Raw genomic sequence first — 25,658 nt, forward strand, 5'->3', positions numbered from 1 at the left:
TGGCCTCTGCGGCTGTAAAACTGCCAAGCCTGCCTGGTGTGCCATCCACGTGGCTCCAGTCTACAATAGATTATACACTTAGTGCCCTTTCACATCACTCAGTTGTTCAAGTCAACTGATAGTCGTCCAGATCCCGAGATGTGACCTTCTAGCAAAAATGTTCTTTGAAAGGTCACACTGGAAAAGTTAATACAAGTTTTATTATTATTCAGATGCCAACTAACGTCCTCTGTGGTTCTTGTACTTCCAATTCCAGATATTTTATGGATTGATTCTTTCCACAAGGAATAAGTCTAAATCTAGACTGGAAATCCAAGCTTACCTGAATTTCTCCAGTTCAGCTGAGCTCGGCCAGAATTAAGCTTTTGCTGACTTGGGAATACGGATTTTCTTCCGAATTGTACTTCTGCTAAGATATCTGAGCTGAAGAGAAAGTTGGAGCTGAGCCAGGTTTCCGCTGTTAATATCGATTATGATGGTTACTTTAGCATTTTGAATATGGCTGAGATGTCAGTTTGGATTTAACCAAGTATTCAAAACAAGGCCTGCTCTCCTATCCCCACCCCCCCCCCAATGGTCAAGGTCAGACTGATTTTAACTTCAACCTGCTAGGTTATAATTGATTAATTTTAGTGGAAGTCATTTAATAATCCAGGCAATGTTTGAAGTGCTGCACAACAAGTATTGGTATGTTAGTTGCCTCCATATTTTAATGTACTTTTCATTTATTGAGAAAGCCAATTGAAGGAGCAAAAATTAAAGTTTTGGGCATCACTAAGGTTGAAGAGATTAACAGATGAGATATTCGTGGTCTTCCTTTGTTGATGGGTGGGCAACATTTTGAAGCATGAAGAAATATTTTGGTGTGTGCCTATTTGTACATTATGACTTTTGCATCACTGCAGGGAAATGGCATTTAAAAAGGGTTGATTTTCATTTTTAATTGGTTAGGAACTTGGGAATTAGGAACAGAAGTAGTCAAGTCAGCCCTTCGAGCCTGCTCCGCCATTCAATCAGGTCTTGGCTGATTTTTTTCCTGGTCTCAAAGCCACCTCCCCACCTATTGCCCATATCCCTTTAACCTATTTTTAAATCAGAAATATATCTATTTCCCTCTTGAAACCATTTAATGATTCAGGCTCCCCCATTCTATGGAGCAGTGAGTTCCACAAATTCACCACCCTCTGTGCCTCCTCATCTCAGTTTTAAATCTACCGCCTCTGAACCTACATCTGTGACCTCTTGTTCTAGATTACCCCACAAGGGGAAACATTTGGTCTACGTTTACTTTAGCAATCCATTTTAGTATTTTATATAACTCAATCAGATACCCTCTCATCCTTCTAAACTCCAGTGAGTATAAGCCCAAACTGTTTAATTTCTCCTCGTACGTCTACCTTTTCATCTCTGGAATCAATCTGGTGAACCTACTCTGAACTGCTTCGAATGCCACCACATCTTTCCTCAAATATGGAGTCCAAAGCTGGACAGAATGCTCCAGATGTGGTCTCACCAACACCCTATGCAATTGCAACAATTGGTTGAAAAACATTGAGATATATTCAGTTGAATGTTAGCTGATGACCTGTCTCTTGTTGCCTCTAGGTTGAGGTGACAGATGTTCCATTTCATACAATCACCGATGCATACAAAGGGAAAGAACACATTATACAAGTTGCTGCTAAGGACAGCGAGATTGGCACCTGGAGTGAATGGAGTAAGGCTGTACATGCTACACCCTGGACAGCAGCAGCACCAAAACATGATCCCGACGAGAACATTGATAATGGTATGTCCTAACAGAGCTGTCACATAACATATGAAAGTCGGGTGAAACTGAAATATGAGAAGCGATTGACAGAAAATAAGGTAAAGAAGAGAGAACTTCCCCTGCTGGGTCTACCAATGGTGTGCATGTATGTGGACACATATGCATACTGCATTGTGTACATGCATGTGTAGGTGCACCATGAATGTGTGCCAATATAAATATAATTTATTTTGAGACCTGACTTTGAATCCAACCTTGAGCAGGTGAACATCCTAGTTTTTTTTTTAAAGTGCCAAGCAGATACTCGTACTCTGCCTGAATGGTGAAGGCAACACATTTTTGTAATTTCTTGTTGCCTTATCTCACATCTTCGCTGGAGGTGTTGACCTTTGGGATTACATGATTTGGCTCTTCCAGCCCATGGTGAAGTGGTAATTGTTCAGTGTAAGCATAGCCAGTGAACACTGAGAAACTATTTAAATGTGAGTCAGCACAGCAGATGTAGCACCTACTGAAGGACAACCTTACACCCTTTGGCTAGTTCAGTGTAACAGGAGCTTTATCTGGCATCCAACATTTTGTCAAAGTCTGATGAAAATTCCTTCAACGGCAAGAGTCTTCATCTGCACTATTATTAAGTTCAGCAAATGAAACAAATACATATCTAAAGAGAAAAGTTAAAGTTTGATTATTCCTTTCTCGGGCTCCTTTCTGGACCTCCTGAGGCCAGGTGTCCTCGAAGAATTGTGACCCTTCAATCAAGAGGTTCCTCCAAGCAGGTCTCTTCTGAGCAAAGGTCTTCCAGGAGTTGACATCAATGTTGCAATTCTTGAGGTAAGCCTTCAGGGTGTCTTTGAAGCGCTCCCTTTGTCTTCCTCTTGTTTGAGATCCTTCCTTGAGCTGGGCGAAGAAGATTTGCTTGGGCAGTCAGGACTCTTGACATCCTAAGCAAATGGCCAGTCCAGCGGAGTTGATTTTGGATGATCATGGCTTCGATGCTGGTGCTCTTGGCTCCTTCAAAGATGCTGATATTAGCACATCTGTCCTCGCAGCTGATATGGAGAATTTGTCTCAGTCAGAGTTGATGATACCTCTCCAGGGCCTTGAGATACATAGTCCAAGTTTCTGAGCCGGACAGAAGTGTTGAGAGGACATCTGCCTTGAGGATCTTGGTCTCAGCAGGAAAGTCGCAGTCATCGAAGACTCTTGTTCTTGTGCGTCTGAAGAACGCACTCGTGGATTGGATACCATGTTAGATCTCCGCATCGATGTCAGCCTAGATGACAGGCGGCTCCCCAGGTAGGAGAAATGTTTCACGTTTGGTAGGGATTCTCCGTTGATCTTGATGGAGGGAGAGACCGAATCTTGCCTTGGCAAGGGTTGGTAAAGAGCTTGCGTCTTCGTGATGTTGAGGCTGAGATCAATTCTTTGGTATGCTTCCGCAAAGGTGTCAAGCATGGTTTGGAGATTCTTTGCTGAGTGGAGATGGCGGTGTCATCCGCATACTGAAGCTCCTCGAGCAATGTCAGTGTTGTTTTCTTCTTGGATTTCAGCCAGTTACAGTTGAAAAGTTTACCGTCCATTCTGTAGACAGTGTCCACTCCACTGGGAAGCTTGCTCTTGACAAGGTGTAGGGTGGCGGCGATGGCATATCCCTGCTTGACTCCAGTCTTGACCTCTAATCTAATCTTTATTAGTGTCACAAGTAGGCTTACATTAACACTGCAATGAAGTTACTGTGAAAAGCCCCCAGTCGCCACAATCCGGCGCCTGTTCGGGTACACAGAGGGAGAATTCAGAATGTCCAATTCCCCTAACAGCGCGTCTTTCGGGATTTGTGGGAGGAAACCGGAGCACCTGGAGGAAACCCACGCAGACACAGGGAGAACGTGCAGACTCCACACAGACAGTGACCCAAGCTGGGAATCGAACCTGGGATTCACTGTGCTACCGTGCTGCCCACATATTGCCTTGGAGGCACTGAAGAAACCCCGTCTGTCGTGCTTGTTGGTGAAGAGTTGCAGCTCCTTATCTTTCTCAGTCCACCATTGGTTCTCGATTTCCCTAGTTGTTACTTGTGCTTCCACCTTGGCTGATTGATGAGCTCTCCTCTTTGCTAAATTGCCCTTAGTGTTGGGTGAGATTACTGGGTTATGGGGATAGGGTGGAGGTGTGGGCTTGGGTACGGTGCTCCAAGAGCCAGTGCAGACTCGATGGGCCGAATGGCCTCCTTCTGCACTGTAACTTCTATGATCTACTGTTTATATCATTTTTTGAGGCGGGGAGAGCTTTCCTCCTCTTGTCGATGAGATCTTGGATGATGCGGTCGTTCTTGTCGAACCAGTCTTGGTGTTTCCCGGTCGATAGTTTCTTCGCAACTTGAGATGAGGTTGGCTTCAGCTCTTTTCCAGTTTTCCTCCATTCCATTGTGATATTTTGGAGAAGACGTTGTTGGAGATTCACTAGCATGCGTGGCTCTTGAGGGCGCTCAATGTTGGTCTTTTTTCTGAGCTGTTTCTTCATCTTCTACTGTTTCTGGTGGAGTTTAATGGACATAGAGGAATGGATGTGACGGTGGTCTATCCAACAGTCATCTGCACTGGTCATTACTTTGGTAATGAGGGCATCCTTTTGGTCACGGATGGGATGATGACGCAGTAGATCATGCGCCAGTGTTTTGATTGTGGATTTCTCCAGGAAGTCTTGAACTTGCCTTTTATGCAGAACAGTGTGTTAATGACAACATGCTGGTGTCATGCTCCTTCCTTTTTTCAATGGTTCCTTTCCAGACAAGAGAGTCCTTTCCAATTCCAGCATTGAAGTTCCCATGGAGGATTATATTCCTTCGGAATGTTGGAGAATATGGTGTTCAGGGTGGAGTAGAAGCCTTCTTTGGATTCATCATTGACATCAAGGGTTGGGGCATAGGCATTCACGACTGTCGCCTGCTGGTTCTTGGCATGTTGTAGACGGAGGGTCATGAGGCGTCATTGATGTTGACAGGGATCTCCGAGAGTCAGTTGACGAGTTTGTTCTTGATGGTGAATCCAATTCCATGCGCCCTGAGCTGATACTCAGGTTTTTCTCTCCAGAAGAATGTGTAACTGCTGCCTTCTTCCCTCGCTGCCCTTCACCTGCTCTTCAGGTCTCTTGAAGGGCAGCAACATAAATGTTGAAGTGCCTGAGTTAACTGGCAACAAGGGCAATTCTCTGTTCCGGTCGATTGTCTTGCTCATTATCCATGGGGGTTTGTACATTCCAGGTTCTGGAATTCAGTTTAGGACCACAGGTTGATAAGCCTGCTGGATGTACTTTTCCAGCCAGGTTGGGGATGGAACAGACTATTTCTAGGGCACGTTTTCAAGCATTTTCCCCGTGCAGTGTGAGCAGAGTGTGTCCTGAAGAGGGGCTGATCAGTGGTGAAGAAAGCTGCCAAAATGCTCTCTGGTTCCTTTTCCAAGAGCAAGACGACTGAATCAAACTCCACCGCCAGCGTGTTGATCCAAAACTAGGGACTTCCAGATCTCACGGTTCTGTCCCTGCCACTTCTCTTCGATCGCCGCAGGGCTTGTCTGTGTGTGGGGATGTATGGGTTCCTCTAGGTAGACACCTGTGCGGGACATCTTGTAATGTGGGGATGCCGTTGCACATCAGCAGATGCATGGCCCTTGACAGAGTATAGGTCGAATTCCTTTGGCAAGGGAACTTCGACCATTGGGGATCTATATACTGCTGCAGCCTCTGTCCACCATCGTGGCCATTGGTGCCAGATGAGTATCTTCCACCTGATCTGCTGTTGAGGACATGTTTTGGACTGCGCTTTGTCTGGTTCCTCTCCTCTGACCTTACCATCATGATGCAGCATGGTAGCATAGTGGTTAGCACAATTGCTTCACAGCTCCAGGGTCCCAGGTTCGATTCCCGGCTTGGGTCACTGCCTGTGCGGAGTCTGCATGGTGCGTTTTCTCCGGGTGCTCTGGTTTCCTCCCACAGTCCAAAGATGTGCAGGTTAGGTGGATTGGCCACGCTAAATTGCTCTTAGTGTTCGAAATTGCCCTTAGTGGGGTTACTGGGTGGGGTTACTGGGTTATGGGGATAGGGTGGAGGTGTGGGCTTGGGTCGGAATCTCTTTCAAAAAGCGGGTGCAGACTCGATGGGCTGAATGGCCTCCTTCTGCTCTGTAAATTCTATGAAATCATGGGTATCCCTTCCTGTAGTTTAAGACTCCTGACGGCATTGCTCTCGGATCAGCAGAAGTTCAAGCCTCTCCATGCCACCATGGCAAGGTGGCAATCTAACAAAAGGTACGTAAATGATAGGACTAACCCAGTTCATGTGCCAGAAAGTCCCAAAAACAAAGCGATTCAATAAACTCTGTTCCTCTTTCTGTAGATGCTGCCAGGCTTGCTGAGTTTTTCCAGCGTTTTCTGATTTTATTAAGACTATTTATTCTATTTTTAGTGGTTTTGATGGAGAGAGAAATGTTGACCAGGACACCTAGGAAGCTCTCTGCTTTCCTTTAAATGGTGCCATGGAATTTTTAACATTTGTTTAAATCGATAGACAGGGAGACAGGACTACATTGAAGTAGGACCCCACCAGCAGTGCAGGACCTTCTCAAGACTGCAGTTGGGCCTAAACGCAGAGTGGGACTTTGCCTGAGATGCAATAGTAAAAGGACCAAGCTGACAATTATTAAGTATTGGGATACTGTACAATGAATGCTTTCAATTTAACCATTCTTTTATTGCTGCGACAGTTTCAGAACCTTTAACCGGTACAACACCAAGCGATGGAGCCAACAAGCAAAAAAACAGTTCGATAAGAGTGGAATCATCCATGACACTATTCCTTGGCATGATCATGATTTTATTTATCTGGTAAGGTATACCATTTCTTTATTTTCACAATTATAATTTTATCAGGGAAATGCCAAATACTTAACCCTTGAAACAAATGTTGTGATTGCGGGTTGGGTTGCATGTTATGGAATTAATACAACTATTGCTACATTTAGCAATAAATTTAATTATGTCCCTGACACAGAACGTACATTTGGCCATTCAAGCACAGAGATCAGCACAGCCAGCAATTTTCATCCATTTCTTAGAATGGAAGGAATATCCAACTGGCAGAAAATTCACTAAATCAACATCTGTGCTTCACTTCTCACCTTATGAGCCTGTCATCTGCACCAGGAGTGCTAATTTAAAAGATTTACTTATTCATTTATTGAAGTGCTGCCAACAGCATTTCTGACTTCATTGGCGGGTTCCTAAAGTAAATAAGGGGCAGGATTTTCAGAGGAGGATGGTCTAGGATCTAAAGTAGGTGGGCCTGCAATTTCACACTGCTGGCCAGTATGCCTCTTTGCCAGAGCCATCATACCCACCAAGCCATTTTCGAGAAAAGATCGAAGGTAGGACAGTTATCAATTGAGCTAATTGCAGTGCCTATTAAGGCCTCTCTCCCAGGCTGACTGGAATTTCCCAGTTAGCAGACGGGTCTCACACTATGGCAGGAGGGCTGCCGACAGCGCATCCCCCACCATGGGTTTCACGGCACCGAGGGGTGCATTCAACAGGAACCCCCATTGACAATGGCAGGACCAGAAGATTCCGCTACAGGCCAATGGCGGACTGCCTCTGCCGCCACAAAACCTGCAGTGGGTTGCTGGGAAAATCCCGCCATGATCAGTGCAAGGAAGAAGGCTGCGGACTAGTGTGAGGGTGGAGCGGCAGGGAGCAACATTTCATCACACTAGGGATGTTCCCTGCACGGGCCATGGCCATCAGACTAAAGCTGCGGCTAGCGACCATCGATTGAAGAGGTTTCCCCTCCACGATCAGGACCCTGCACCTGTGGCGAATTTTAAAACATTTTTTTAAACTGATCTCCCAAGGGCACTGCCATTGTGTGATGCTCCTCTCCGTCTCTGCAAGCAGTGGCAATTCTCACCTTAGACAGGGGGTAGCCGATGCGGCAGCACTGGAGTGCCTCCTACTTCCCTCGGCAACCCTCCTGCCATCCTTAATGAATAGCAAATGCACCCTCTTGGCCACTAACTGGCCGGCTTGCCGAAAACCACGTTGGGTGACAATTCCCGACACAGTGCGGGTTCGGGACCCACATTTGATCCCAATGCTGTGGCCTGGACCCAAAAGGAAAATCCAGCACCTCCACTGTCAATAAAAACATCACTTTTCAAGGCTGAGGGAGTCAAATTGCGACAACGAGCTGAGGAATTTAACATACCATGCAGGTTAATTATTGGAAATCAACATGCAGTTTGCACAGGAGAGAAATTGCATGTTCTTGCCTTTCAGGCCTGCAAGCCTCTGAATTTGCAGTTCATTTTCTGTTACTCAATCTATTGTGGATACATCAATATAATTGCTTATTGAATCAAGTAATTGTTTTTTTTTTAAATTAGTTCATGGGATTTGGACATCATGGCAAGGCCAGCATTTATTGTCTCATCTCAAATTATTCTTGAAAAAATGGTGCACCACCATTGTGTGATTCTTATTCAGATATGACTAACACAGGTTGGGAAACATTGCAGGACTCTAAATTTGTGATTACCACTAAACACTGTAAACGACTTGTTAAATATTATGGATCTTGAGGTTACCCGTAAGTACAGATGCCTACACAAATCTGTAGAGGAACCATCTCCAACTCTTACCCTACATAATCCACCCTAACAATGTATTGTTAAAAACAATGGGCGAGATCTAACGGCCATGTGGCGCTAAAATCGAGAGGCATTGTGGCCGGTAATTCTCTGGAGCGACCTCTCGTGAAATTTATACGGCTCGCCAGGCCTCACAAGATCTAACCGAATCTCACGAAATGTCACAATTTTGATTCTGGCCACAATGGGCATGGTCTAAATTTGCATATTTAAGTGTGCAGTTAGGCACACTTAGAAATGTTTCCGCCGGATCTGACCAGCACCCGGGAAGACTCCAGCCGGGTGCGATTTAGCGCTGATGTTCACAAACGGGGACCAGGCAGAATGGCACTTGGGAGAGATCTCTCAGGCGTTCGGAGGCCCCCGGGTGGTCAGCCTCTGGGCAGGGTGACCCTAGCACTGCTGATGCCACCTGGGCACCGTAGCAGTGCCACCTGGGTGACAGCAGTGCCAACGTGGCATTTTGCTCGCACTGGGGATCGGCCCAGAGGTGCCCTGGCCTTATGAGGTGGGGTGCGGGGGGCGCTTGAGGACTCCCCAGCAGGTAAATTGAAGGTGTCCGGGTGGACGTGTTGGGGGTTGAGAGATCCGGATGCCATTTAAAAATGGCGACCCAATCTCATCCAGCACTGATGAGCAGAGCTCCTCAGTACAGGAAATGAAGGTAAGTGCGGCCTTGGCGCAGAAATGGTGGCCAATGTTTGAAAAGCTGTTAATTTTGCTTCTAGTATGAATAGCTTCTGCATCAGACAATTATTGACCACATGAAACTTATGTCTTTATTGCTGAGTTATGGGAAATGCTGGCAGTTCTACATTTTTTGCCCATCCCTAGCTAGCATAGAACACAAAAACATAGGAATAAGGAGCAGGAGGAGGCCATTCAGCCCTTCAAGAGTGGTCCACCATTCAATATGATCATGGCTGATCCTCTATCCCAATGCAATACACCTGCACTCTCCCCATTAACCTTTGAGACTAGAAATCTATTTCATTCTTTAAATATATTCAATGATTTGGCCTTGACAGCCTTCTGTGGTAGAGAATTCCATTGGTTCACCACCCTCTGAGTTCACCATCCTAAATGATCTAATCCTGAGACTGTAACCCCTTGTTCTCATACCCCACAGCCAGAGGAAGCATCATCCCTGCATCCAGTCTGTGCGGCCCTGTCAGAATGTTATACATTTTAAATAGATCCTCTCTCATTTAGAGTGTAAAAAGGTCCAGTCAACCCAATCTCTGCAAATATGACAATCCTGCCATCCCAGGAATCAATCTGGTGAACGTTCGCTATATTTCCTCTCTGGCAAATACATCCTTTCTTAGGTAAGGAGACCAAAAGTGCACACAATACTCCTGGTGTGGTCTCACCAAGGCCTTGTACAATTGCAATAAGGCATCCCTCCTGCTACACCCAAGTCCTCTTGCAATGAAGGCCAACATACCATTTGCCTTCCTAACTGCTTGCTTTCAGTGACTGGTGTACCAGGACACCCAGGTCCCTTTATACATCAACATTTCCCAATCTATCAGCACTTAAATAATATTCTGCCATTCTATTTCTCGGTCTGAAGTGGATAATTTCACATTTATCCGCATTATACTACATCTGCCATGTATTTGCCCACTCACTCGACTTGTCTAACTCACCTTAACATCCTGCTCACCACTCACATTCCCACCAAGTTTTGTGCTGTCAGCAAACTTGGAAATATTACTTTTGGCTCCCTCATCAAAATAATTGATGTATGTTGTGAATAACTGGGCCCAGGAATTGGCGGGATCCCTAGTCACTGCCTGCCACTTCGGAAAACACCCATTATTCCTACTCTCTTGTTTCCTGCCTGCTAACCAATTCTCAATCCCTGCCAATATTTTGTCCCCAGTCCCATGCCCTTTAATTTTGCATGCTAACTTCTTATGTGGGAGTTCAATAAAGGGATAGTCATCCTATTTTCTGAACTTTTGTAGGGTGGAATTTCAGGATATTAACTAAATGAAAATAAAGGAACAGTTATTTATGTTCAAATCAACATGGTACAAAACTTAAAGGTGATACTGTTCCCACAATATCACTGCACAATATTCACCTGATGCCTGTGCCTCTGTATTTATATTGTGTATTTTATGTACATTGTGTATTTTATGTTTGCACATTCTTTTCACGTACAAATATCTGTCTGGGCTGCATGCAGAACAATACTTTTCACTGTACATCGGTAAACAAACCCATCCAAATAGATTATTGGTCAGCAGGACCTCCTTGACAAAAATAGTTTAATTGTTTTACTGATGATGGGGAGGAAGACGATAGTGGGATAATTCACTGGGTTAGATTTATCTGGTTTCTTACAGGTAGAATATACCCTAACAATTTTCCACAGGTAGATAACCATGGTTGCCCAAGTTGATAGCTGCCCGCCTTTCTTCCAGTAGTCCAGTATGACTGACCAAATTATGTTAACGCACATGAATGCCATGTCAATTTGCATACTTTCACTTGAGGCCCACTCAAGCCACATGTCGTTCTCAGTAATAAATTTTCACCAAAATAGTTAATTCGCTGGTTCTTAGACTTTGTTGGGCGAGTCCAACAAAGAGATTCTCAGAACCTCATGCTCATTAAAAAAAAAAAGCTGATTGATGTTAGATCGACAAAAATTTCCCTGTCTTCCTCCAGTCCCATTTAGGTCTAATTTTCTCCTCTTCTACTTCTGTTTTGATTTCTCCCTCGCTCTCTTCTGGAACCAAGTAATGTACAAGGCAACTGGGAGATGGCAGGATCAGTCAGTTTATTTTTTGGATTTCTGTAGCAAAAAAACAGTACAAATACAATAGGCTTAGGCTGGAAGGCCTACTGTACTACATTGTTCTCTTTAACCTATCTTTGTTTCATTCTTATTTTTCGTTCTCCTTTTTGCCTCCACAGCATTTTCTGTCTCTGTCTCTCCTAAACGCGTCATTGTGGCTGTAACAATAACTTATATTTATATAGCACATCTAATATAATGAAATGTCCCAAGGAGTTTCACCGGCGCATCTACTTAGAAAATAGGAGCAAGTGTAGGCCAATCGGCCCTTCAAGCCTGTTCCGCCATTCATTATGATCATGGCTGATCATCCAACTCAGTAGCCTAATCCCGCCTTCCCCCCCATATCCTTTGATCTCCTACCGCCCCCAAGTGCTATACCTAACTGCTTCTTGAAAGCATACAATGAAGAAGAAAGACGAAGAAGACAAATTACAGCACAGGAACAGGCCCTTCGGCCTTCCAAGCCTGCGCCGATCCAGATTCTCTATCTAAAACCGTCGCCTATTTTCTAAGGATCTGTATCCCTCTGCTCCCTGCCCATTCATGTATCTGTCTAGATACCTCTTAAATGACGCTATCGTGCCCGCTTCTACCACCTCCGCCGGCAATGCGTTCCAGGCACCCACCACCCTCTGCGTAAAGAACGTTCCACGTATATCTCCCTTAAACTTTTCCCCTCTCACCTGAACTCGTGACCCCTGGTAATTGAGTACCCACTCTGGGGAAAAAGCTTCTTGCTATCTATCCTGTCTATACCTCTCATGATTTTGTAGACGTCAATGAGGTTCCCCCCTCAACCTCTGTCTTTCTAATGAAAATAATCCTAATCTACTCAACCTTTCTTCATAGCTAGCACCCTCCATACCAGGCAACATCCTGGTGAACCTCCTCTGCACCTTCTCCAAAGCATCCACATCCTTTTGGTAATGTGGCAACCAGAACTGTACGCAGTATTCCAAATGTGGCCGAACCAAAGTCTTATACAACTGTAACATGACCTGCCAACTCTTGTACTCAATACCCCTTCTGATGAAGGAAAGCATGCCGCATGCCTTCTTGACCACTCTATCGACCTGCGCAGCCACCTTCAGGGTACAATGGACCTGAACACCCAGATCTCTCTGTATTTCAATTTTCCCCAGGGCTTTTTCATTTACCGTATAGTTCGCTCTTGAATTGGATCTTCCAAAATGCATCACCTCGCATTTGCCCGGATTGAACTCCATCTGCCATTTCTCCGCCCAACTCTCCAATCTATCTATATTCTGCTGTATTCTCTGACAGTCCCCTTCATTATCTGCTACTCCACCAATCTTAGTGTCATCTGCAAACTTGCTAGTCAGACCACCTATACCTTCCTCCAGATCAATTTATGTATATCACAAACAACAGTGGTCCCAGCACGGATCCCTGTGGAACACCACTGGTCACAGTTCTCCATTTTGAGAAACTCCCTTCCAATACTACTCTCTGTCTCCTGTTGCCCAGCCAGTTCTTTATCCATCTAGCTAGTACACCCTGGACCCCATGAAACTTCACTTTCTCCATCAGCCTACCATGGGGAACCTTATCAAATGCCTTACTGAAGTCCATGTGTATGACATCTACAGCCCTTCCCTCATCAATCAACTTTGTCACTTCCTTAAAGAATTCTATTAAGTTGGTAAGATATGACCTTCCCTGCACAAAACCATGTTGCCTACCACTGATAAGCCCATTTTCTTCCAAATGGGAATAGATCCTATCCCTCAGTATCTTCTCCAGCAGCTTACCTATCACTGATGTCAGGCTCACCTGTCTATAATTACCTAGATTATTCCTGCTACCCTTCTTAAACAAGGGGACAACATTAGCAATTCTCCAGTCCTCCGGTACCTCACCCGTGTTCAAGGATGCTGCAAAGATATCTGTTAAGGTCCCAGCTATTTCCTCTCTCACTTCCCTCAGTAACCTGGGCTAGATCCCATCCGGACCTGGGGACTTGTCCACCTTAAAGCCTTTTAGAATACCTAACACATCCTCCCTCCTTATGCCGACTTGTCCTAGAGTAATCAAACGTCTGTCCCTAACCTCAACATCCATCATGTCCCTCTCCTCAGTGAATACCGATGCAAAGTACTTGTTAAGAATCTCACCCATTTTCTCTGACTCCACGCATATCTTTCCTTCTTTGTCCTTGAGTGGGTCAACCCTTCCTCTAGTTACCCTCTTGCTCCTTATATATGAATAAAAGACTTTGGGATTTTCCTTAACGCTGTTTGCTAAAGATATTTCATGACCTCTTTCAGCCCTCTTGATCCTCGTTTCAGATTGGTCCTACATTCCCGATATTCTTCCAAAGCTTCGTCTGTCTTCAGTCGCCTAGACCTTATGTATGCTTCCTTTTTCCTCTTAGCTAGTCTCACAATTTCACCTGTCATCCATGGTTCCCTAATCTTGCCATTTCTATCCCTCATTTTCACAGGGGCATGTCTGTCCTACACTCTAATCAACCTCTCTTTAAAAGCCTCCCACATATCAAATGTGGATTTACCTTCAAACAGCTGCTCCCAATCCACATTCCCCAGCTCCTGACGAATTTTGGTATAGTTGGCCTACCCCCAATTTAGCACTCTTCCTTTAGGACCACAATCGTCTTTGTCCATGAGTATTCTAAAACTTACAGATTTGTGATCACTATTCCCAAAGTAATCCCCGACTGAAACGTCAACCACCTGGCCGGGCTCATTCCCCAACACCAGGTCCAGTATGGCCCCTTCCCGAGTTGGATTATTTACATACTGCTCTAGAAAACCATCCTGGATGCTCCTTACAAATTTTGCTCCATCTAGACCTCTGACACTAAGTGTATGCCAGTCAATGTTGGGAAAATTAAAATCTCCTATCACCACCACCCTGTTGCTCCTACATCTTTCCATAATCTGTTTACATATTTGTACCTCTATCTCACGCTTGCTGTTGGGAGGTCTGTAGTACAGCCCCAACATTGTTACCGCACCCTTCCTATGTCTGAGCTCTGCCCATATCGCCTAACTGCTCGAGACTTCCATAGTGCCCTCCTTCAGCACAGCTGTGGTATCCTCTCTGACCAGTAATGCAACTCCTCCACCCCTTTTACCTCCCTCTCTATCCCGCCTGAAGCATCGATATCCTGGAATATTTAGTTGCCAATCATGCCATTCCCTCAACCAAGTCTCGGTAATAGCAATAACATCATGACAGAAGTTGATAAATTCTTGATTTCTCGAGGAATTAAGGGCTATGGAGAGAGAGCGGGTAAATGGAGTTGAAATCAGCCATGATTGAATGGTGGAGTGGACTCGATGGGCCGAATGGCCTTACTTCCGCTCCTATGTCTTATGGTCTTATACTCCCAGGTACTAATCCAAGCCCTAAGTTCATATGCCTTACCTACAACACTTCTTGCATTAAAACAAATGCACCTCAGACCACCAGTCCCTTTGCGTTCATCATCTGCTCCCTGCCTACTCTTCCCCTTAGTCACGCTGACTTCATGATCTAGTTCCTTACAGGCTTTGGTTACTACCTCCTTACTGTCCACTAACCTTCTCATTTGGTTCCCATCCCCCTGCCACATTAGTTTAAACCCTCCCCAACAGCGTTAGCAAAAGCACCCCAAGGACATTGGTTCCAGTCTGGCCCAGGTGTAGACCGTCCAATTTGTAGTAGTCCCATCTCCCCCAGAACCGGTTAATGTCCCAAAAATCTGAACCCCTCCCTCCTGCACCATCTCTCAAGCCACGCATTCATCCTGCCTATTCTTTCATTTCTACTCTGACTACCACATGGCACTGGTAGCAATCCTGAGATTACTACCTCTGAGATCTGACTTTTTAACTTGGCTAACAACTCCCTAAATTCTACTTGTAGGACCTCATCCCGTTTTTTACCTATATCATTGGTGCCACGACAACTGGCTGTTCACCCTCCCCCTTCAGAATGTTCTGCAGGCGATCTGAGACAACCCTGACCCGTGCACCTGGGAGGCAACATACCATTCGGGAGTCTCATTTTCGACCACAGAACCGCCTATCTACTCCCCTTATAATTGAATCCCCTATGACTACAGCCCTTCCACTCTTTTTCCCGCCCTTCTGTACAGCTGAGCCAGCCACGGTGCCATGAACCTGGCTACTGCTGCCTTCCCCTGGTGAGCCATCTCCCCCAACAGTATCCAAAACGGTATACCTGTTTTGGAGGGAGATGACCGTAGGGGACACCTGCACTGCCTTCCTGCTTTTTCTCTGCCTTTTGGTCACCCATTCCCTTTCTCCCTCAGCAATCCTAATGCTTTGGCCTCAACTACTTTCTGTGGTAGCGAATTCCACAGGCTCACCACTCTCTGGGTGCAGAAATGTCTCCTCATCTAAAACCAAGTATGACAATGAGCCATAGAATAAAGTGGGTTAGAGTTGCAGAGAGGTGCAGGGATGGAATTGCAGAACTTGGGGCAAGGCGATTGAAGGCATGGCTATCAATGGTGCAGCAATTATAATTGGGAATGAACAGTGGGCCAGAGTTAGAGGAAAATCAGTGGATATCTTGGAGGGTTGTGGGATTGGAAGAGATTTGCAGAGATAGGGTCAGGGAGAAATTTGAAGACCAGGAGGAGGAATTTTAAAATCAAGGTGTTGCTTGACCAATGTAAGACGGCGAGCGCAGGTGTGATAGCGGAATGGGACTTGCAAATTCAGATACTGGCAGCAGAGCTTTGGATGATTTCAAATTTACGAAGGGTAGAATATGGGAACACTAGCCTGGAATGCATTTGAGCAGTTGAGTCTATAGGTAGCTATTGCATTAAGAAGGCATGGTGAGAATCATGGAGAAAACAAGGGAAGCAAACAGTTTCAATCGGGCAGCAAGCAGTGAGAGGGAGAGCTGGTACATTGAAGAGAGTAGGGAAAGGGTTATTAAAGAAGCTGGACAGTAGGATAGTAATTACAGCTGAAGAAAGGGGACCACGGGTGGTGCTGCAGAGAATTACAACAAAGAAGCAGGGAGACCAATTGGTGATTTTTTAAAAATGAGATTATTTGTGGTAGCTGGCATATTCCAATCAATTCCAGGCTGAGGTTGTGCCCATGATTTGGCTCAAATCACCACTTGAATACCACATTGATCTAACCTTTCCTCAATAATGGTCTGTAAATATTTAACATAAAATGATACAGAAAGTTATCTTCACAAATTTGACCTGATGGAAAATGCATATCTGTTTGTGAGTCAAAAGCTATGAATTCCTTTTACCTCAAAGGGATTGATTTTCTGAAGTTTTCTCAGTATAATGCTGTGAAAATGCCCAGTGGATTAAAAGCATCGCTGGAAATTACATGTTCTACTTGTGAGAAAATGGTTATGCAAGCAGTTGTTCACAATGCTGCTAGTCGTACTGCAGCTGACTACATTCCAGTGAAATGTTTTTTTATGTGTACTGTGCAAAACACAGCTGGAGCAACTGGAGATCTGTTTAGAAAGTACTCCACAGCCAAAAAATATTCCAATGGCCCGTTGTCAAAAGAGCATACAGGTATAGCTACTAGACCTTAATATTCTGAGTTTACCCTTGGGGTTAATTTACCTATTACACTGCTATTGCCCTGAGTCATATATCTATATAAATATCACCCATTATTTCATCATCGCTGTTTCAATATCTTGGAATTCTCTACCGAATGCCACTGTGAGAACATTATCACAAAGACACTGAGGAGCTCTGGGAATTCCTCAGTCCAACAACTTCCTTCAGGTTTTTTTTTTGTGGCTTGGCTCTGATGGTAGGTGCCCCAGCTGCAGCACTGGTGGCAGAAATTAGCATCATTGGCCTGTAAAATGATTCTTCGCCCATACACCAGGATGTATCCCTAAGCGTTGGTGAACATATGAACAGACTGAAGAGCCTCTTCCATCATGATGCAACAAAGCATTGGGTACTTTTGGAAGCACATATCAGAATATTGGAAATTGTAGTGTTGTGTCCATATGCAACCCATACCATTTTATATATTCATTTAAATGGATTTAACAATGGCACAGTGGTTGGCACAGCTGCCTCAGCACCAGGAACCTGCGTTCAATTCTGGCCTTGGGTGACTGTGTGGAGTATGCACTTTCTCCCCATGTCTGCATAGGTTTCCTCCGGAGGCTCCGGTTTCCTCCCACAGTCCAAAGATGTGCAGGTTAGGTGGATTGGCCATGCTAAATTGGCCCTTAGTGTCCAAAGATGTGTAGGTTAGGTGGGGTTGCTGGGATAGGGAGGATAAGTGAGCCTGGGCCAGAGGATCGGTGCAGACTTGGGTCAAATTACTTCCTTTTGTGCTGTAGGAGTTCTATTCTATGGATGGAAATTTGAAGACCATGGGGTGAGTTCTCTGCCTCCCCAGCCATGTGTTCCTCGTCAGTGGTATTCGCTGTTCCTGCCAATGCGATTTCCCATTGTGATCACTCCATGCCGCAGGGAAACCCACGGGGGAGGGGGGTGGCGGCGATGTGCACTGCCGGTGGAACAGAGAATCCCGCTGGCAGAGAATTCACCCCAATATTGTTCCAAGCCAGAATAGTGTGCAAATTGGAGGGAAACTTGCAGGTGGCGGTGTTACGATGCATCTGCTACCCTTGCCCTTCAAAGTGGGTAGAGGCTGCAAGTTTGGAAGGTGCCGTCGAAGGAGCTTTGGTGAGTTGTTGCAGTTCATCTTGTAGATGGTACACATTGTTGCCACATTGCATCATTGCTGGAGGAAGCAAATGTTTATAGTGGTGAATGGGATACTGAATAAGTGTCCTTCGTTGTCCACAAGACTGGTGTAAAGTGTTGCTGAGGCCATACTCATCGAGATAAGTGGAGAGTATTCCATCACACTTCTGACTTGTGCTTAGTAGATGGTGGATAGGCTTTGGGGTATCAGGAGGTGAGTTCCTAGTCTCTGACCTGCTCTTGTAGCCATCATATTTATATGACTGGTACAGTTATTTTCTGGTCAATGGTAACAAGCCAGAATGTTGTTGGTGGGGAATTCAGCTATAGTAATGCTGTTGAATTTCAAGTGGGGATAGTTAGATTCTTTCATCTTGGAGATGGCCATTGCCTGGTACGTGGACAGCACAAATGTCACTTTACAAATATCAGGCCAAGTCCAAACCTGAATATTGTTCAGGTCTTGCTGTGTCTGAACACAAACTGCTTTGGCATCTGAGGAGTCATGATAGATATTGAACACAGTGCATTTGTCAGCGAATATTCCCACTGTTGAACTTTAAAAAAAAATGTATTCTCCTTTTTCACATTTTCTCCCAAATTTACACCCACCAACAATAAACAATAAGCAGTAACGAGTACAATGTCAATCCCCATATCAACAACAACAATCCCATCCGCCCACCAAACCCCCAAACAGCAGCCAACATGTTAACATAAACAAATAACAAAAAGGAATCAGGAATCACCCACAGTCACCATTAACACATACAGCCCCCCTCCCCAATGTTCGATATTATCCAATTCTTGAAAGTGCATAATGAATAACACCCATGAATTGTAGAACCCCTCCAACCTTCCCCTCAGTTCAAACTTAACCTTCTCAAGAGTTAAGAATTCCAACAAGTCCCCCCACCACACCAGGGCGCAGGGTGGAGAGGCTGCTCTCCATCCCAACAGGATCCGCCTTCGGGCAATCAATGAGGCGAAGGCTACAACATCTGCCTCCGCACCCGTTTCCAACCCTGGCTGGTCCAACACCCCGAATGTGGCCTCCCGAGGGCCCGGGTCCAGTTTCACGTGCACCACTTTAGAGATTACCCTAAAAATCTCCTTCCACTATTGCTCCAGCTTTGGACAGGATCAAAACATATGAACGTGATTCGCACACATCTTCTATCCCCTCAAAGAGCCGGCTCATCCTCGCCTTTGTGAGGTGTGCTCTATATACCACCTTCGGCTGTATCAGCCCCAACCTCGCGCACGAGGTGGAGGCGTTCACTCTCCGGAGCACCTCATACCAGAACCCCTGCTCCATACCCTCTCCCAACTCGTCCTCCCACTATGCATTGATCCCTTCTAGTGGTGCCTTCTCCTCCTCCAAAATAGCCCCGTAAACTGCAGACATTACCCCCCCCCCCCTTCTGCAGTCCCACCTGTCGTCAGCACCTCCTCCAGCAATGCGGAGGCCGGCTCCACCGGGAAGCTCTGTATCTCCTTCCTGACAAAATCCCGAACCTGCATATATCTAAGCATTTCCCCTGCTCCAGCCCATACTTCGCTCCCAGTTCCTTCAATCCTGCAAACCAACCCCCAAGAAACAAATGTTTTAGTGTCTTAATCCCCTTCTCCTCCCATTTCTGAAAATTTCCATCCCACTTCCCTGGCTCAAATCTGTGGTTTCCCCGAATCGGCATTTCCCTTGACCCTGCCCCCAACCCAAAGTGTTGGCGAAATTGCCCCCAATTTCTCAATGAAGCTATTATTACCAGACTCCCTGAATATTTCCCCGGGGCCATCGGGAGCGTCGCTGTTGATAGCTCCTTCAATCCCGACCCCCTGCACAAACTCTCCTCCATTCTGACCCACTGAGAATCAACCCCTCTGACCCAGCTCCGCACCTTCTCCACATTCGCCGCCCAGTAATAATACATCAGGTTCGGAAGACCCCAAACCCCCTGCCTGCCTTCCTCTCTGTAGCAGCACTTTTCTAACTCTGGCCACTTTCCCTCCCCATATGAACGAGGTAATCATTCCTTCAATCTCTCTAAAAACTGCTTTTGGCAGGAAAATCGGCAGGCATTGGAAAATAAACAGAAATCGCGGCAACATGTTCATTTTAAACGCCTGTACCCGACCTGCCAGTGACAGAGGGAGACCATCCCACCTTGCCAGATCAGCTTTCACTCTCCCCGCCAAGCTAGAAATGTTGTACCTACGGAGCCCCCCACCCCCAATCCCGAGCAACTGCACCCCCAGGTATCTAAAGTGAGTCCGTACCGTACGGGGTGGCAGCCCCCCCCACCCCTGGCCGAGCCACCACAAATACTCTTGTTGAGATTTAATTTGTACCCTGAGAAAGACCGAAGCAGTTCCAATATTCCCTCTATTGACACACTCGGTTCCAATACGTATAACAACAAGTCATCGGCATATAAGGACACCCTATGCTCTATCCCCCCCAAGCCGAACTATCCCTTTCCATACCCCCGAACTTCTTAACGCGATGGACAACGGCCCAATCACGAGTGCAAACAGCAGGGGGGACATAGGACATCCCTGCCTAGTCCCACGGTGGAGAGAAAAGTATCTCGAGCTGATGTTATTTGTGCAGACACTGGCCCTCGGCTCCTTATACCCAGTCCACAAATCGGGAACCAATCCCAAACCTCTCCAGAACTGCCATCAAGTACCCCCATTCTAGCCAGTCAAACGCTTTATCGCCGTCCAATCCCACTGTTGAACTTATGATAGAGGCAAGGTCACTGATGGTGCAGCTGAAAATGATTGGTTCTAGGACACCAAGCTGAGAACTCTTACATCAATTTCCTGGAGCGGAGATGATTGACCTCCAACCACCACAATTATCTGTCTTTGTGCTAGGTTTGACCCCAACCAGTGGAGGGTATTCCCCTGATTTCCATTGACTTCAGGTTTGCTAGGGCTCCTTGATGCCAAAATCGGTTAAATTCTGCCTTGATGTGAAAGACAGTCACTCTTGCCTCATCTCTTAAATGATGAAATAAAGCGTGCGTTGGCTGTGATCGTTTGGGGAATCTTACTCTAAGGGATGACAGTGGATAGGAAATTCAAGGAGTGCATGGGAGAACTGCAACAATTGTTTATTACTGTCTGGCAAAAAAATAATACGTTTAAGGTGGCCAATCGAAATGAAATGAAAATCGCTTATTGTCACAAGTCGGCTTCAAATGAAGTTACTGTGAAAAACCCCTAGTCACCACATTCCGGCACCTGTTCGGGGAGGCTGTTACAGGAATTGAACCATGCTGCTGGCCTGCCTTGGTCTGCTTTCAAAGCCAGCGATTTAGCTCTGTGCTAAACAGCCCCATGGCTTACAAGGGAAATTACAGACTGTATTTGATCCAAGGAAGAAGCATACAAATTGGCCAAGAAAAACCACAGGCCTGAGGATTGGGAGCAGTTTAGAATTCAGCAAAGAAGGACCAATGGATTGATTAAGAATGGTAAAAAAAGAGTATGAGCGTAAGCTTGCAGGGAATATAAAAACTGACTGTAAAAATTTCTGACGGTACATGAAGAGAAAAAGATTGGTCAAGACAACTGTAGGTCCCTTACAGTCAGAAACAGAGGAATGTCTATTAGGGGACAAAGAAATGTCTGAGCAACTAAACACATAATTTGGTTCTTTCCTCACAAATGAGGACACAAATCAGATACTAGAATTGTCGGGGAACGCAGGGTTTAGTGAGAGAAAGGAACTGAAAGAGATTAATAGTAGTGGAGAAATGGTGTTGGGGAAATTGAAGGCTGATAAATCCCCAGGGCTTGATAATCTTCTTCCCAGAATACTAAAGGAAGTGGCTCTAGAAGTAGTGGATGCATTGGTGTTCATCTTCCAGGATTTTATAGACTCAGGAACAGTTCCTGTAGATTGGAGGATAGCTAATGTAACTCCACTATTTAAAACAGGAGATCGAGACAGAGCAGGGAATTATAGACCAGTAAGCCTGACGTCAGTAGTGGGGAAAATTCTAGAATCCATTTTCAAAGATTTTATAGCAGAGCACTTAGAAAACAGTGGCAGGATCGGACAGAGTCAGCTTGGATTTATGGAGGGAAAATCATGCTTGACAAATCTACTGGAATCCTTCAAGGATGTAACTAGTAGAGATGATGAAGGGGAACTAGTGATGTGGTATATTTGAACTTTCCAAAGGCTTTTGACAAAGTCCCACATGAGAGATTAGTGTGTAAAATTAAAGCACATGGGATTTGGGGTAGTGTATTGAGATGGATAAAAACCTGGTTGGCAATCAGGAAACAAAGAGTAGGAATTAACAGGTCTTTTTCAAATTGGCAGTCAGTGACTAGTGAGGTACCGCAGGGATCGGTGCTAGGACCACAGCTAGTCACAATATATATTAATGATTTTGAGGGAACAAAATGTAATATCTCAGATTTGCAGATGTCACCAAGTTGGGTGGGAGGGTGAGCTGTGAGGAGGATGCAGAGATCCTTCAGTGTGATTTGGACAAGTTGAGTGAGTGGGCAAATGAATGGCAGATACAGTGTAATTAGGAGAAATGTGAGGTTATCCACTTTGGTAGCAAAATTGAGAAGGCAGACTATTATCTATTTGACCATAAATTTGGAGAGGGGAATATGCAACGAGACATGGGTGTCCTCGTACACCAATCGTTGAAGGTAAGTATGCAGGTACAGCAGACGGTAAAGAAGGTAAATGGTATGCTGGCTTTCATTGTGAGAGGATTAGAGTACAGGAGCAGGGCTGTCTTGCTGCAATTATACAGTGCCTCGGTGAGGCCACACCTGGAATATTGTGTGTAGTTTTGGTCTTCTTATCTGAGGAAGGATGTTCTAGCTATCGCGGGATTGCAGCAAAGCTTTACCAGACTGATTCCTGGGACGGCGGGACTGGAATATGAGATGAGATTGAATCGGTTAGGATTGTATCCACTGGAGTGCAGAAGAATGAGGGGAGATCTCATAGAAACCTATAAAATTCTAACAGGACTAGACATAGTAGTTTCAGGAAGGATGTTCCCGATGGTGGGTATGTCCAGAACCACAGGTCGCAGCCTGAGGACACGGACGGGGTAGACCATTTAGGACAGAGATGAGGAGAAATTTCTTCATCCAGGGCGTGGTGAGCCTGTGGAATTCATTACCACAGGAAGTAGTTGACCAAAACATTGTATGTTTTCGAGAAGCAGCTAGATATAGCACTTGGGTGAAGGGGATCAAAGGATATGGGAGGAAAGCTCATGGGATTAGGCTATTGAGTTGGATGATCACCCATGATCATAACGAATGGCTGAGTCGGCTCAAAGGGTCGAATGGCCTCCTCCTATTTTCTATGTTACATTCAGCTCTTTTGGCCACTTAATAATAACTTTTTATTGTCACAAGTATGAAGTTACTGTGAAAAGCCCCTAGTCGGCACATTCCGCCACTTGTTCGGGTAAGCTGGTACGGCAATTGAACCCGCGCTGCTGGCCTTGACCTGCATCACAAACCAGCTGTCTAGCCCACTGAGCTAAACCAGCTTTTGGACCAAGGCTGTAATAAGGCTAGAGGCTGAGTGGTGTTGGCAGATACAAAACAGAGCATCGGAATTTTTTAAGAACCATGAAGTCTAAACAAGTGCCATTTGTTCTGAACAAATTAGAGAAAATGTTCTCTCATTTGGGTGAGACCACCCAAACCAAATCCTGGCTCAGCAGCTCAATCTGCCCCCACCTGCGAAAAATGTAAAACTCCATCTTCATCCCCCCCACCCCCACCCTCGCTGGGAGCTAAAACACCCCCTCCCCCGGCTCAGGAGCTAAATCAGATAAACACAGGAACCAGCAGTGGGCCATTCAGCCCCTCGAGCCTGCTCTGTGATTCAATAAGATATGGCTGAATTGATGGTGGCCTCATTCCACATTCCGCATACTCCCAATAACCATTCACTCCCTTGTTAAACAAAAATCAATCTACCTCTACCTTCAAAATATATCCTGACTCTAGAACAGGAAAGTGTTCCAAAGATTAATTTATGTCTGAAATGGGAGACCCCCCCCCCGCCCCTGGTATTGAAAATGTGTCCCCTAGTTTTAGTCTGTGCAATGAGTTGGAACATCCTTTCAGAATCCGCTGTCAAGTCTCCTCTGGATCTTGTCTGTTTGAATAAGATCACTTCTCAATCTTCTAAACTCCAATAGATACAGATCCAGCTTGTCCAACCCCTCCTGATAAAATAGTCCCCTCCATCCCAGGTATCAGTCAGTTGAACCTTCTCTGAGCTGCTTCGAACACATTTATATCTATGTATAATTAAGGAGACTAAAACTGTACACAGCCTCACCAACGCCCTTTACAACTGTAGCAAAATATGCTTACGTTCATATTCCGTTTCCCTTACAATAAATGACAACATTGCATTTGCCTTCCTAATCACTTCCTGTACCTACATACTACATTTTTCTGATAAATGTACCAGGATGCCTAGATCCTTCTGTACCTCAAGAGTTCCACAATCCCTGCAATTTGGATAACATGCTCTTTTTCTATTCCTCCTGTCAAAGTGGACAAGTTCACATTTTCCCACATTGTACTCCTATCGATGTTGTGGCCATTTCGGAGACATGGATAGAGCAGGGACAGGAATGGATGTTGCAGGTTCCGGGGTTTAGGTGTTTTAGTAAGCTCAGAGAAGGAGGCAAAAGAGGGGGAGGTGTGGCGCTGCTAGTCAAGAGCAGTATTACGGTGGCTGAGAGGATGCTAGATAGGGACTCATCTTCCGAGGTAGTATGGGCTGAGGTTAGAAACATGAAAGGAGAGGTCACCCTGTTGGGAGTCTTCTATAGGCCTCCAAATAGTTCTAGGGATGTAGAGGAAAGGATGGCGAGGATGATCCTGGATAAGAGCGAAAGTAACAGGGTAGTTATTATGGGAGACTTTAACTTTCCAAATATTGACTGGAAAAGATATAGTTCGAGTACATTAGATGGGTCGGTTTTTGTACAGCGTGTGCAGGAGGGTTTCCTGACACAGTTTGTTGACAGGCCAACAAGAGGCGAGGCCACGTTGGATTTGGTTTTGGGTAATGAACCAGGCCAGGTGTTGGATTTGGAGGTAGGAGAGCACTTTGGGGACAGTGACCACAATTCGGTGACGTTTACGTTAATGATGGAAAGGGATAAGTATACACCGCAGGGCAAGAGTTATAGCTGGGGGAAGGGCAATTATGATGCCATTAGACGTGACTTGGGGGGGATAAGGTGGAGAAGTAGGCTGCAAGTGTTGGGCACACTGGATAAGTGGAGCTTGTTCAAGGATCAGCTACTGCATGTTCTTGATAAGTATGTACCGGTCAGGCAGGGAGGAAGGCGCCGAGCGAGGGAACCGTGGTTTACCAAAGAAGTGGAATCTCTTGTTAAGAGGAAGAAGGAGGCCTATGTGAAGATGAGGTGTGAAGTTTCAGTTGGGGCGATGGATAGTTACAAGGTAGCGAGGAAGGATCTAAAGAGAGAGCTAAGACGAGCAAGGAGGGGACATGAGAAGTATTTGGCAGGAAGGATCAAGGAAAACCCAAAAGCTTTCTATAGGTATGTCAGGAATAAGCAAATGACTAGGGAAAGAGTAGGACCAGTCAAGGACAGGGATGGGAAGT

The 25,658-nt window shown here is 45.5% G+C and overlaps 1 protein-coding gene across 4 annotated transcripts in view; it reads left to right on the top strand.

Moving 5' to 3' along the window:
• The window catches only part of cntfr (ciliary neurotrophic factor receptor), a 504,785-nt gene that overhangs the window by 462,594 nt on the left and 16,533 nt on the right, over positions 1 to 25,658 (top strand). For all 4 annotated transcript variants that reach the window (XM_072497289.1, XM_072497290.1, XM_072497288.1 and 1 more), the window contains 2 exons: positions 1,606 to 1,789; positions 6,531 to 6,651. In XM_072497289.1, coding sequence (XP_072353390.1) covers positions 1,606 to 1,789; positions 6,531 to 6,651 — 305 coding nt within the window. The remainder of the gene's footprint in view (positions 1 to 1,605; positions 1,790 to 6,530; positions 6,652 to 25,658) is intronic.

This window comes from Scyliorhinus torazame, chromosome 3 (assembly GCF_047496885.1).
Source record: "Scyliorhinus torazame isolate Kashiwa2021f chromosome 3, sScyTor2.1, whole genome shotgun sequence".
Taxonomy (NCBI): Eukaryota; Metazoa; Chordata; class Chondrichthyes; order Carcharhiniformes; family Scyliorhinidae; genus Scyliorhinus; species Scyliorhinus torazame.